The 12,497-nt window shown below is 37.9% G+C and overlaps 1 protein-coding gene across 3 annotated transcripts in view; it reads right to left on the bottom strand.

Moving 5' to 3' along the window:
* Nucleotides 1–5,312: 5,312 nt before the first annotated feature.
* nyap2a (neuronal tyrosine-phosphorylated phosphoinositide-3-kinase adaptor 2a) overlaps nt 5,313–12,497 on the bottom strand; it is a 52,114-nt gene continuing 44,929 nt past the window's right edge. For 2 of the 3 annotated variants that reach the window (XM_083549025.1, XM_083549027.1), the window contains exon 7: nt 5,313–11,916. In XM_083549025.1, coding sequence (XP_083405151.1) covers nt 11,689–11,916 — 228 coding nt within the window. In that variant the 3' untranslated portion in view covers nt 5,313–11,688. The remainder of the gene's footprint in view (nt 11,917–12,497) is intronic. The other variant, XM_083549026.1, reaches the window with a different exon arrangement.

Here is a 12,497-nt window from a genome sequence, read left to right as displayed (position 1 = left end):
CACACACACACACACACACACACACACACACACAATCTATCTATCTATCTATCTATCTATCTATCTATCTATCTATCTATCTATCTATCTATCTATCTATCTATCTATCTATCTATCTATCTATCTTTTCAAATCAATCAATCTTTAATCTATTTATTGTTAATCTTCTGTGCTCTCTCTCTCTCTCTCTCTCTCTCTCTCTCTCTCTCTCTCTCTCTCTCTCTCTCTCTTTCTCTCTCTCTCTCTCTCTCTCTCTCTCTCTCTCTCTCTCTCTCTCTCTCTCTTTCTCTCTCTCTCTGTCTCTCCCCCTCTTTAGTTTAATTCAATGCGCTTTATGCGGGATGACAAAACACACTGGACATCACTCTCACTCAACTTTTTTTATTCTACTTTTAATCCAATCCAGTTTTTTTATTTGAATCTTTACTTTACTTTTTATTATTTCTTCTTTTTCTTTTTTATACTTATTTTTTATATCATTAATTCTTCTTGCTCATTTGTATTTGATTTATTTTCATTCTATTTTTTGCATCATTTTATTCTACATTTTATTCTTTAATTTCTATTCTATTTTTTTTATTATTATTAAACTCATTCATTTTTATTTCGATCTATCGTTTTGTGCATTTTACGTCACAGACCGGTCCATAAAAGTGCTTCCCTGCGCATATTATGCTGTCTATGGTTGTGTTTGTAAAAAATACAAATCCGGACATTTTGTTGATTGTATCGCCTCGCCTTGGTGCGACCTGATCCACTGAGATACATAAAAAAGAGTATAGTTTATAGTCCAAATGTGGACTGTGTGAAGGGTTTCCCGGGCTTCACAGCTCTGCACCAGCCCCTAATGAGGAGTGTGAGGAGCATTCGCCTCTCAGCTTACACTCTGTCATGAACTCAGTGACACGGCTGTGAGCTTCATGCTGTGCGTTTACTTTATACGTTCAACTGAATGCATTTTATGTTCAATTGTGTATCTCTGAATCAAAACGGAGATGAGGTCAGCTTTATTATATCACAGACGAAGAGTCATGGGGTGTACATTATGGCCTGACATCCTAATTCATGTTTCTGTGTGTGTGCACGGAAATATGTGTGTGTGTGTTTGTGTGTGTGTGTGTGTGTGTGTGTGTGTGTGTGTGTGTGTGTGTGTGTGTGTGTGTGTGTGTGTGTGTATCATTGACTCAGACCCTCAGCAAGGTGCTGATGGTGTATATAGTTTTCCTCAGTACAATACAAGACATTTGTCCGAAGCGCCCTTATTGACATGACTCCATTTTGATAGATAGATAGATAGATAGATAGATAGATAGATAGATAGATAGATAGATAGATAGATAGATAGATAGATAGATAGATAGATAGATAGATAGATAGAACATATAGTGTTAAATTAACTAAATTAAGATACATTAGATGAATGGATGGATGGATGGATGGATGGATGGATGGATGGATGGATGGAGAAAGAGAGAGAGAGAGACAGAGAGAGAGAGAGAGAGAGAGAGAGAGAGAGAGAGAGAGAGAGAGAGAGAGACATATGGAATGGTTTATGACCAGGCTGGTAGAGGAATGTTCATGTAAGGGGAATAGTGCCAATTTACCCTTAAAGTAGGGTTCTACACACATACAACCCCCTATATCAACCACACACATGCACACGCACACACACTCAAAGAAAGCCCTAGGACATGAAAAATTTGCAAGAGTCATTGAAGTCTTGGTCCTGTAATGTTTTGTTATAGTTGACCTAATTTGCTATTATTAACTGGCTATATTTAATTATGCTAGTCTGCTTCCTTTGCTAATGCAGACTAGACTAGCATAGATTCCGGTACCTATCAATAAATAGCTCTAATGAATTAATTATGCTTTTTCTAATACCAGGCTAGACTAGCATATATTCCAGTATCCAGTGTCTAACATTTTCTAGCTACAGTATATTTAATGAATTATGCTAGCCTGCTTTCTTTGTTAATGCAGACTAGATTAGCATATATTTCAGAAGCTAAATGGCGTTGTTTAATTCTTCATTTTACCCTTGTTTTTTTGCTAAAACGTTTTGAACTAGCATAGACTCCAGTAGCTATTGGTCATATATGAACACACACACACACACACACACACACACACACACACACACACACACACACACACACACACAGGTCTTCTTGTCCTTGTATATTAGAGTATGACTTTTGAGGTTATACGTTAAAAACTCCCTGAGACCTCCTGAGCAAGAAACCTTTAGAGGATCCAGACCCCTCATCTGGGTGTCATCTGGGTATCTATTCATTATAGTTCCCTCAATGTTGAGGTTATTAACTGTTCACTGATACGCTCATGCTTGCCTCGCTTGTGTCACACTGCCTCCATGTGGACCGGGGAAATAATCATTCCATAATCATGAGGACATGAAGACATGGTGGACTTTTTAGACAGTCGGGAAGACAGGAAGTAATTAAATTGGATACTTTATTAATATTCATTGCTCTGAAGAACATGCAAGGGCTGGACCATAGAGTATACAGACGAGATTTTGTGGACACTTGAACATAAGATGATATGTGGTTGTTGTTTTTTTTTTAAGACCCCATTCCACATTTAGTCCCCAAGACCAGATTTTGGAGTATGTTTTTCTAGCACTTATATTGTGTTAGGGTCAAATTTTTCAAGGTATGATATGTACGAAACTACAAGTTCTTGTGGCGCTACCGTAGTGGCGCTACGGGTCAAATTGGACCCGCCAAGAATTTATCCTTTTATATGCATCCATGCATCATATAAAAGTCGTGGGTTGCTCTGTGAATTATATTGGACTCAATCACCCCCTCCCCCACCTACCCTGTCTTCTATGGGGACACATGAGCCCATGGGAACGCAACTTTTCTTGTGAAATATTGATACTCATCATTTTTGGGGGTGTGGTGTGAACAATATTGTGTGGTATCAGTGTCATACTGCAGCAGCATCAGTCTATTTTAACATGAGCAACATGTCTTTCAGCTGTACTCTTCATCAGATGTGTCTTCTTGTTTGGGATCATACTCCACATCATCCTCAATATCACTTTTGTGACCAAAGATATGGTAAATAACCTCATAGACACCTCATAGATTCAGTGTTAATCAGGTTATTGACCATATGTTTGGTCATGAATGTGATATTGAGGACAGAGAGCAAAGTGACAGTGAGGACGATGGTGTCTGAGGATGAGGATGATGTGGAGTATGATCCCGAACAAGAAGGCACATGGTGCAGGTACGCAAAGAGAAATCTTCAAATCAAAAAGAGGTGACATTTTATAATCGTCAATCCCTTATGAAAACCAAGGCAGAGCGCCAACTGAGAACATAATTTGAATGACCCCGGGGCCTATAAATATGCTGTGTCACAGTTTCATGACATCATGGCAGCATTTGAGTTACCACCATCTGTTCAGAAGATCATGCTTGAGAGGTTAGAGAGAACGGTGTTTGGCAACAACTGGGTGGAGATTGAAAAATACACCTTACATGGGGGCTTCTTGCTGGGGTGTACAGATCCTGTAATGAGGCTACAGCCAGTTCATTGTTGATGGTTCGAGCTACCATGTCACTTAAGACCTTTCATTGTTGTCAATAGTGATCATCTTTGACAATCGAGAGAAGATACTTGACTGATACAAAACAAGACAATGGATTGATACACACACTCAATCAATGAAACAAACAAATAATAAAAAAAAAAACTTTGTTTGCTCAAACTGCTGTTTGCACACTTTTGTTGAACCAAAAGTTCATATCCAGACAAATGTTTACATGTCCAGTATTCATTTTTCACAATATATTTTGCTCAACCTTCTGTACTGTTACTGTTTTTTCCTGTGTTATGTTGTCTTGTGTTTTTCAGAACAAATGTTCCTAAATAATAAATATTAAACTTAATTGTGTTGAGAAATGTGTGTGTGTGTGTGTGTGTGTGTGTGTGTGTGTGTGTGTGTGTAAGCTGGGGATGAAATCTTCAACTATAATATACTTCATCAGTTTAGATAATACTATATACAATATTATAATATATATATGTAAGGAGCACAATAAAACAATCGCATATGAACACAGTTCATGTTGTCATTGTTCAAAGCTCAATTTGAGAGAGAGAAAACCATGCTGATGTTACATGTTCTTTGTCATTTTGAGCAAAATTAAGTTTGATTATGTGAAAAACAATGACTTTTTACCTCTTTCCTAACATAAAACTCAATTTTGACCCACAACGCAACAGATTTCAGTATGGATGATAATAATAATAATAATAATAATAATAATAATAATAATAATAATAATAATAATAATAATAATAATAATAATACACAAATGATTTATTTTAAAGGTGTTCTAATACTAATCTATTATAGTCAGGTAACATAAATCTCCTTGTCTTTACTATGATGAGTGAGTTTAAAGATTTTGCAATGAAAACAAGTGGTATATTCTTGGATAAAAAAGTCAACGTGGCCAAAAAAAGACTATTTAAAAGTGTTTACATGGTTATCAATACATAAGTTAAAAATCTATTTTGGATGATAATCATGGTTTTTTGAGCATTATGGGTTTAATTCATGGGTCAAATTTGACCCGCTAACACAAAAGCAACAAAGGTTGCTAATGCAGACTACATTAGCATAGATTCCAGAAGCTAACTGTAACTGGCTATATTTAACTAATCATGATAGCCTACATTGAATTTCTTTTGGCTGGATTAGCATAAATTCCAGTAGCTATCATTAACTTGCTATATTTAATTAATTATGCTAGCCTGTTTTTTTTTTTTTTTATTAATACAAAGATAGACTAGGATAGATTCCAGTATCTAACATTAGCCGGGCATATTCAGTTAACAATGCTAGACTAGCATAGATTCCATTAGTTATCATTGGCTATATTGAATTAATTATGATGGCCTGCTTTCTTTGCTAATACTAGTCTAGACTAGCATAGATTCCATTTGCTAATATTAACAGGCTATATTTAATTATTTATGCTATTCTATTGTTTTTTATTTTCTTTACTAATACACAGCTAGGCTAGCATACATTTCAGTAGCAGCAATATAAACTGGCTAGGCTGCAAGTCACAATTTTAGTTAATGTTACATATTTCAAAATTTTACACTATTTTTAAAAAGTGGCTTTAATTGTGGACCTAAAACATCATTATTTCTAATTCTCAATCAGTAATTTCCCTGCGAATGAGCAACTTGCGCTATTATTTCGTACTGCAGCGTTTTTAATGCAGTTTATGATTACACACAAATCAAGACAAAACACACCATTTAAAAAAACATATTTATTTCTTTCTTTACATCATCGTTTCATTAAAAGACAAAAAACAGTGGCACAATAATATCACCCACTTTCAACTCTCCGTTTCACGGTTGCCAGAAAAATAAAGGGCGCGCAACACGCTCAGTGCAAAGAAAAGACACGACTTGTGACATCACTGTGTGCCTACATCACAGCCCCGCCCCCTTGCAGTGCAATAAACGCACCTCCACAGAGTATAGAATATTTACATGCGCACACATACTCACACACACCTACACACACACACACCCACACGGACATGAGTGTAGAAGTGTGACATTGTTTCTAAAGCCCAGTCTGTGCATTCTCTAATCCATAATCCAGATAATCCAGATTTTCCTTATGTAAATCCTCTCTCCTTATATTTTTTTTCCCCCGATTTTAATCCTTCGTGTTAACTTGAAACACAGTAAATCGTAGATGGGAAGCACGCTCTTACTCAAACGATTGTGCGTTTAGTTAAGAAAGTGTTGGGGGGGGAAAAACAATTAAACACATAGTAATTACAGAGGACCAAATTACATGATTTGTTTTAACGTCAATGTTAAACAAAAAAAAGAAGAAAAAAAGCAAAGGAAACAAAAATGTATATGTGGATGTTCCACAACATCGAATGTAGCTAGAAATGGTAAAAAAATCTTTTTTTTCTAAATAAAAAAAACAAGAGGAATAAAGCACATCCACATCCCACCATTCTGTTGCTTTGTAAGAAATTCAACATGCAACCCTTGCAAACGTTCCCATTCCACCAGATTTATTAGAACATGACCACCAGCTCTCTCCTAGCATTATAGAATATATGGATAAAATCTCTCTCACGGTCCCAATTACTGATTCTAACAATGGCATATACACTATATGGAGAAAACTTAGTAGACACCTGAGTCTAAGATGAACCTCCACCAGAGCCTCCACTCTTCTTAGAAGATGTTCTACTAGATTTTGGATGTAGTGATGTGTGAGAGGTGAAGAGGCCTGGGGTGCGCTTAGCGTTCCAAATCATCCCAAAAGAGTTAATTAGGGTTGAGGTCAGAGCTCTATAGCAGGCCACTCAAGATCTTCGACTCCAGCCCATGTGCATCTCTATGCATCTGGAACAGTCAGGTGTCGCAATACTTTTGTCGATATAGTGTATTTGGGAATCGGACCTAATGATTAAAGACGGGTCGGTGTAAAGATGGCCACTTTTTAGTTCTTTAATGATTGAGTTATTTCGGTATTGGTGCAGGGAAAGTTCCTTGTATTCAGAGTGGTGTTCCGCACATATTCAAGCTCCATGTTTTAAGTGTAGCCACAAAATTATGTGTACAATGAGCGTGTAACAGAAGATTGTATGATAAAATTTATTTCCTCATACATTTAATTTACTACTTGAAAAGACAATGTAATTTTAATTACATCGGATCTTCTATGAAACTTGTGTTAAGGGTAAGTGGAATGTATTGAGGGAAGTGGTTGAGTTGTTGGACTAAGGTGTTGAGGGACGTGATAACTCAGTGGTTAAGGTGTTGGACTAATGCATTGAGGAACATTGTAGCTCAATAAAGAAGGTATTGGACCAATGTTTAAAAGTAAGTGGTAGTTTAGCAGTTGAGGTATTTGACTAACGTGTTGAGGGAAGTGGTAGCTCAGTGGTTGAGATATTGGACTAACGTGTTGAGGGAAGTGCTAGCTTAGTGGTTGAGTTATTGAACTAACGTGTTGAGGGAAGCGGTAGCTCAGTGGTTGAGGTGCTGGACTAACGTGTTGAGGGAAGTGCTAGCTCAGTGGTTCAGGTATTGGACTAACGTGTTGAGGGAAGTGGTAGCTCAGTGGTTGAGGTGCTGGACTAACGTGTTGGGGGAAGTGCTATCTTAGTGGTTGAGGTGTTGGACTAACGTGTTGAGGAAAGTGCTAGCTTAGTGGTTGAGGTATTGGACTAACGTGTTGAGGGAAGTGGTAGCTCAGTGGTTGAGGGGCTGGACTAATGTGTTGAGGGAAGTGCTAGCTTAGTGGTTGAGGTGTTGGACTAACGTGTTGAGGGAAGTGCTATCTTAGTGGTTGAGGTGTTGGACTAACGTGTTGAGGGAAGTGCTAGCTTAGTGGTTGAGGTGTTGGACTAACATGTTGGGGGAAGTGCTATCTTAGTGGTTGAGGTGTTGGACTAACGTGTGGAGGGAAGTGCTAGTTTAGTGGTTGAGGTGTTGGAGTAACATGTTGGGGGAAGTGCCATCTTAGTGGTTGAGGTGTTGGACTAACGTGTTGGGGGAAGTGCTAGCTTAGTGGTTGAGGTCTTGGAATAATATGTTGAGGGAAGTGGTAGCTCAGTGCTTAAGGTGTTCGACTAGTTCATTGAGGAACATTGTAGCTGAATGAAGAAGGCATTGGACCAAGGTTTTTAAGTAAGTGGTAGTTTAGCGGTTGAGGTGTTGGACTAATTTGTTGAGGAAAGTGGTACTTCACTTGTTAATGTGTTGGACCAATTTGTTAAGAGGTAACTCAGTGGTTGAGGTGTTATACTAATGTGTTTAGGGAAGTGGAAGCTTAGTGCTTAAGGTGTTGGACTAGTGCATTGAGGAACATGGAAGCTCAGTGAATAAGGTATTGGATGTATTGAGGTAAGTGGTAATTTAGCAGTTGGACTAATTTGTTGAGGAAAGTGGTACCTCAGTGGCTTAAGTGTTGGACTAATGTGTTGAGGGAAGTGCTAGCTTAGTGGTTGAGGTATTGGACTAACGTGTTGAGGGAAGTGGTAGCTCAGTGGTTGAGGGGCTGGACTAATGTGTTGAGGGAAGTGCTAGCTAAGTGGTTGAGGTGTTGGACTAACGTGTTGAGGGAAGTGCTATCTTAGTGGTTGAGGTGTTGGACTAACGTGTTGAGGGAAGTGCTAGCTTAGTGGTTGAGGTGTTGGACTAACATGTTGGGGGAAGTGCTATCTTAGTGGTTGAGGTGTTGGACTAACGTGTGGAGGGAAGTGCTAGTTTAGTGGTTGAGGTGTTGGAGTAACATGTTGGGGGAAGTGCCATCTTAGTGGTTGAGGTGTTGGACTAACGTGTTGGGGGAAGTGCTAGCTTAGTGGTTGAGGTCTTGGAATAATATGTTGAGGGAAGTGGAAGCTTAGTGCTTAAGGTGTTGGACTAGTGCATTGAGGAACATGGAAGCTCAGTGAATAAGGTATTGGATGTATTGAGGTAAGTGGTAATTTAGCAGTTGGACTAATTTGTTGAGGAAAGTGGTACCTCAGTGGTTTAAGTGTTGGACTAATGTGTTGAGGGAAGTTGTAACTCAGTGGTTAATGTGTTGGACTAGTACACTGAGGAAAGTGGGAGTTTAGGGGTTGAGATGTTTGACTAATTTGTGTAGGGAAGTGGTAGCTCAGTGGATAAGGAAATGCCAGCAACGCCACGCTGCCACTACTAGGGACTTAAATAACGCTCTTGATCCTAAACAGCTATGTTGTAAAAATGACATTAAATGTGATTAAATTAAACTCTGGATAAGGGGGTTTGCCAAATGCTGTATGTTGGTGAATCATATATCATGTATAACATGCCGAATTTTGAGCATTTTTAAAGAAGCATCTGGCCAGGCTTTATCTGCTTATCCCAACCCTGAACACAACCCCCTAACAAACAACCACTTGAATTACTATTTCCACTCCAGGATACCATTCCAACCTGTACAGCATAGCTCTTTGACCCTTGACCGTTAGCCCCTCCCAAAATTAGCCACCACTTAAAGTCACAGTGAACCCAGGTCTTCAAAAGGCAACACGTTTTTGCAAGGATGTCAGCTCTATAAATGTAATCGTGGGTATGTGTGGTAGAAAGATGGTTAGCAGGGTTAAGTGGGTGTGGCTGGCACAAAAGGGGGAGGGGCTTTTCAGGTTTACCAGACCCCATTTTAAAGGGGTGGGGTGTCATTACCCTAGCAATCTGAAAACTGAATTAACGCACACTCTGTCTTCGAGAAGAAGAGAATAAAAATAAATAAATATATATATACAAAAAAAAAATCCACAAACACAGTGTGGTCATGCTGATTAGTGAACAGGGATTTGAGAAATGTGTGAAGGTGCTGGCCATAGTAATGGACAAATAGAGTATAAAACCAGAATTGGACCCTCTGTGATTAAAAGACAATCGATATATTCATTTCTTGTTTCCAAAACCAGTAATTAATGCCGGAATGACACAAACACTTCACTATTGATTCACAATTTTCATCTATCAGTGACAAAATAAATATCATTCTACATATCACAAAGGACAAACGCACAGTCAAGCAATTTACTTCCGTTTGATGCGGAATCGGTTCGGTCCGGTCGTGGGTGAACCGGACTGAATCGGAAAACATGCTGATTTGATATCCAGCCCGAGTTGTGCTTGCGTTCTCCGCTAGGCAAGTGGCTCAAAAGTCATGATTCCAGTTCATAGCCGTAGGTCAGGCTAAACTCGGCTAAATTCGGAAATATGGCTCTTCCATAGAGGCGATAGTAAACATGGTTCGGATGTAATAAAGGTGGTGCCGCTTCCTGACCGAGAACATACCTTCTTTTTATCTCATGGTCTTTTAAAGTTGGACATTTACACAAAACACTTTATCTGAAGCCCATATTCATAAATCAGCGTCTATGTCAGCATGTCATTCAATGAATAATCCACTTTATGAATTAAAGTTTGTGCTTTTTTAACATCGTATTCTTCATAAAGTCCCCATTTGCTGTTATGATAACTTTCACTCTTCTGAAAAATGTTTATGGAGATTCAAGGATTTCAGTAAAGTCAAAGGTGATCCAAACATTCTTAGATTTTCTAATCCAAGCATATCTTAATTGATCTACAATAGCTTTGTCCACAGGGGCATTGTCATGCTGGAACAAGTTTGCTAGTTTACTTTAATTCTAGCACACCCATAGGTTGAACACAATTGAAAAAGTTAGGTGTCCTAGAACTTTCGTCCAAATTCTTTTGTCCACTTGATAAAGATGGAATAGTGTGACTACTTGGCAACCTATAATGTAATCATTGTGTGCTTCAAGTCTCAAGTGAATATGTGTTTAACCGTGTTTTATTAAAGCTCGTGCTTTTATAAGGCCAGTCAACGTTTGTAGTGCTAGTCAATCTACAGGTTAGCATGAAACGTTAAAGATGAAACATAAAAAATGTTAAAGATTTAAAAATAGATAAATAACCGGGATAAGAAAAGACGGGATGAGAAATGTAATCAGGAATGCACAAAAGGAGTTGGTAAGACTTTGCGACGAGACAGAAACAATGGGATATATAGGCAGAAAACACAGAACAGGTGAACACAATAGGGTAGTCACTGGGACAAGAAATGTAAAGCACACAGGAAATGGGAAGGCTACCAAGCAGTTCTTCATGGGATATGGGCTTCATAGAAAGTGTTTTTTTTTGTTGTTGTTGTTTTTTGGTATTGCCTGATACAACTTAAAGGGATTATATGGTTAAGCTAGCATTCTCACTGGCTATCCAGTTTTTAGCATTTCTTTCTTTCCTTCTTTTCAATGCTCAGCACTGTGTGCAGATTTCGTGAAGTCCTTATGAACGGGAAAGAAAAACCTCAATAAAAGTGTAGAAGAGCACCAGAGATATCAGGCATGAAAGTGGTTGAGTTTGACTTGAAGAGAAGATCAGCACCTCATAGTACACGCAAGACCTCGACGACAATCCACCATTGCAACGGTTCGTTACAACACCCAATGTCCAAAATAGATTCCTTTTCTTAAAATAGTGCTTTTGTTATAATCCCTATATGCAAAAAAAAAAAATAAAATCAAACCTTTTCACATTCCTTTAAGACAGATATCAAAAAATGTGCACATATTTAATTTAATTTTTTATACCATATTTTACATTATATTATATTATATATTATAAGCTATAGAGATTTTCTTTTCATTCAACACTATGAAGTGTTGCTGCAACATAGAAACATAGAAAAAGAAGAGGGAAAAAAAGAACAGAAAAAAAAAGAAGAGAACCAGAACAAAAAAAATACCATCTTCCAGGGGATGCGTATCATCGCATGACTAGTTCTTTTGTAAATTCGTTTAAAAAAACTCTAAGCATCGTTTTTCCCTGTTTTCTTTGTTTTGTTTTTTCTTGATATAAAAAAAAGTACAAACGTTAATAAGAAACCAAGGACACTTAAATCTGAACCTTCTCAGATTTAAGTCGATTTGCTACAGAATTCAAATAAATTCCCTTTTGCTTCCTATTGGTTTAACAGCCACTGTTTGGCCACACCCCCATGCTAATCCAGCGTTTCAGTGTCTGTGGACTGAAGGCTTGAAGGACGAATATTACTCGCTAGCTGTTTACCTCGGCCGCTTTGACGTGTTAGATAGCTGTGTCCCAGAAGACTGTGGTTTGGGCTGAGTAGGGTGGAGGGCCGTATTTTTTGCCCCCGTTGGTCTTTTTCCAGCTGGGGAGGATGGGCATGCTGTCTTGTTTGCACAGGGCCTTGTCGGGTTTCTGCCGTGCCTTGATCTCCTTGCAAAGATGCCGTTTCTTCTCGATCATCTCCATCATGGTGTTGTCCCCGCATGCCCACGGCAGTGGGGGCATCTGGGGGGTAAGAGAACGTTGGTGCCATCTTTACCCTTGTGTTTGTTTTATGTTTATTACTAGTTCAACTCAACCTGAACGTCTCAGTTTCAACAACTGCCCGTTTCCTATATCACATGTAATAACAAGACATTGTTCTTGTCCTCGTTGTCTAATAATAGAAATTGTAATATTTGTTCAAGGAAAGTTTGTTGTATTCAGAATCATGTTGGACTTTATTTGGTTGTAGCTCCGAATTCAGATTATGTGAAATTATAAGGTTTCCACTTGTGTAACCTTTCAGCTGTTTATGATATAGCACATAATCCAGCACTATAATAGTATAATAAAAGAAATATATATATATATATATATATATATATATATATATATATATATATATATATATATATATATATATATATATATATATATATATATATATATATAAAATGAATATTAATATTATTAAGCTTAAAAATAGCAAAGACATTCTATAAAGTGTGCCTTTGCGAATTACAGTTTGGGAAATATCCACATCTATCTATCTATCTATCTATCTATCTATCTATCTATCTATCTATCTGTCTGTCTGTCTGTCT

This window comes from Silurus aristotelis (genome assembly GCF_946808225.1).
Source record: "Silurus aristotelis genome assembly, chromosome: 8".
Classification (NCBI taxonomy): Eukaryota; Metazoa; Chordata; class Actinopteri; order Siluriformes; family Siluridae; genus Silurus; species Silurus aristotelis.
Note: the sequence above shows the minus strand (reverse complement) of the source record. Positions and strands in the feature narration are given on the sequence as shown.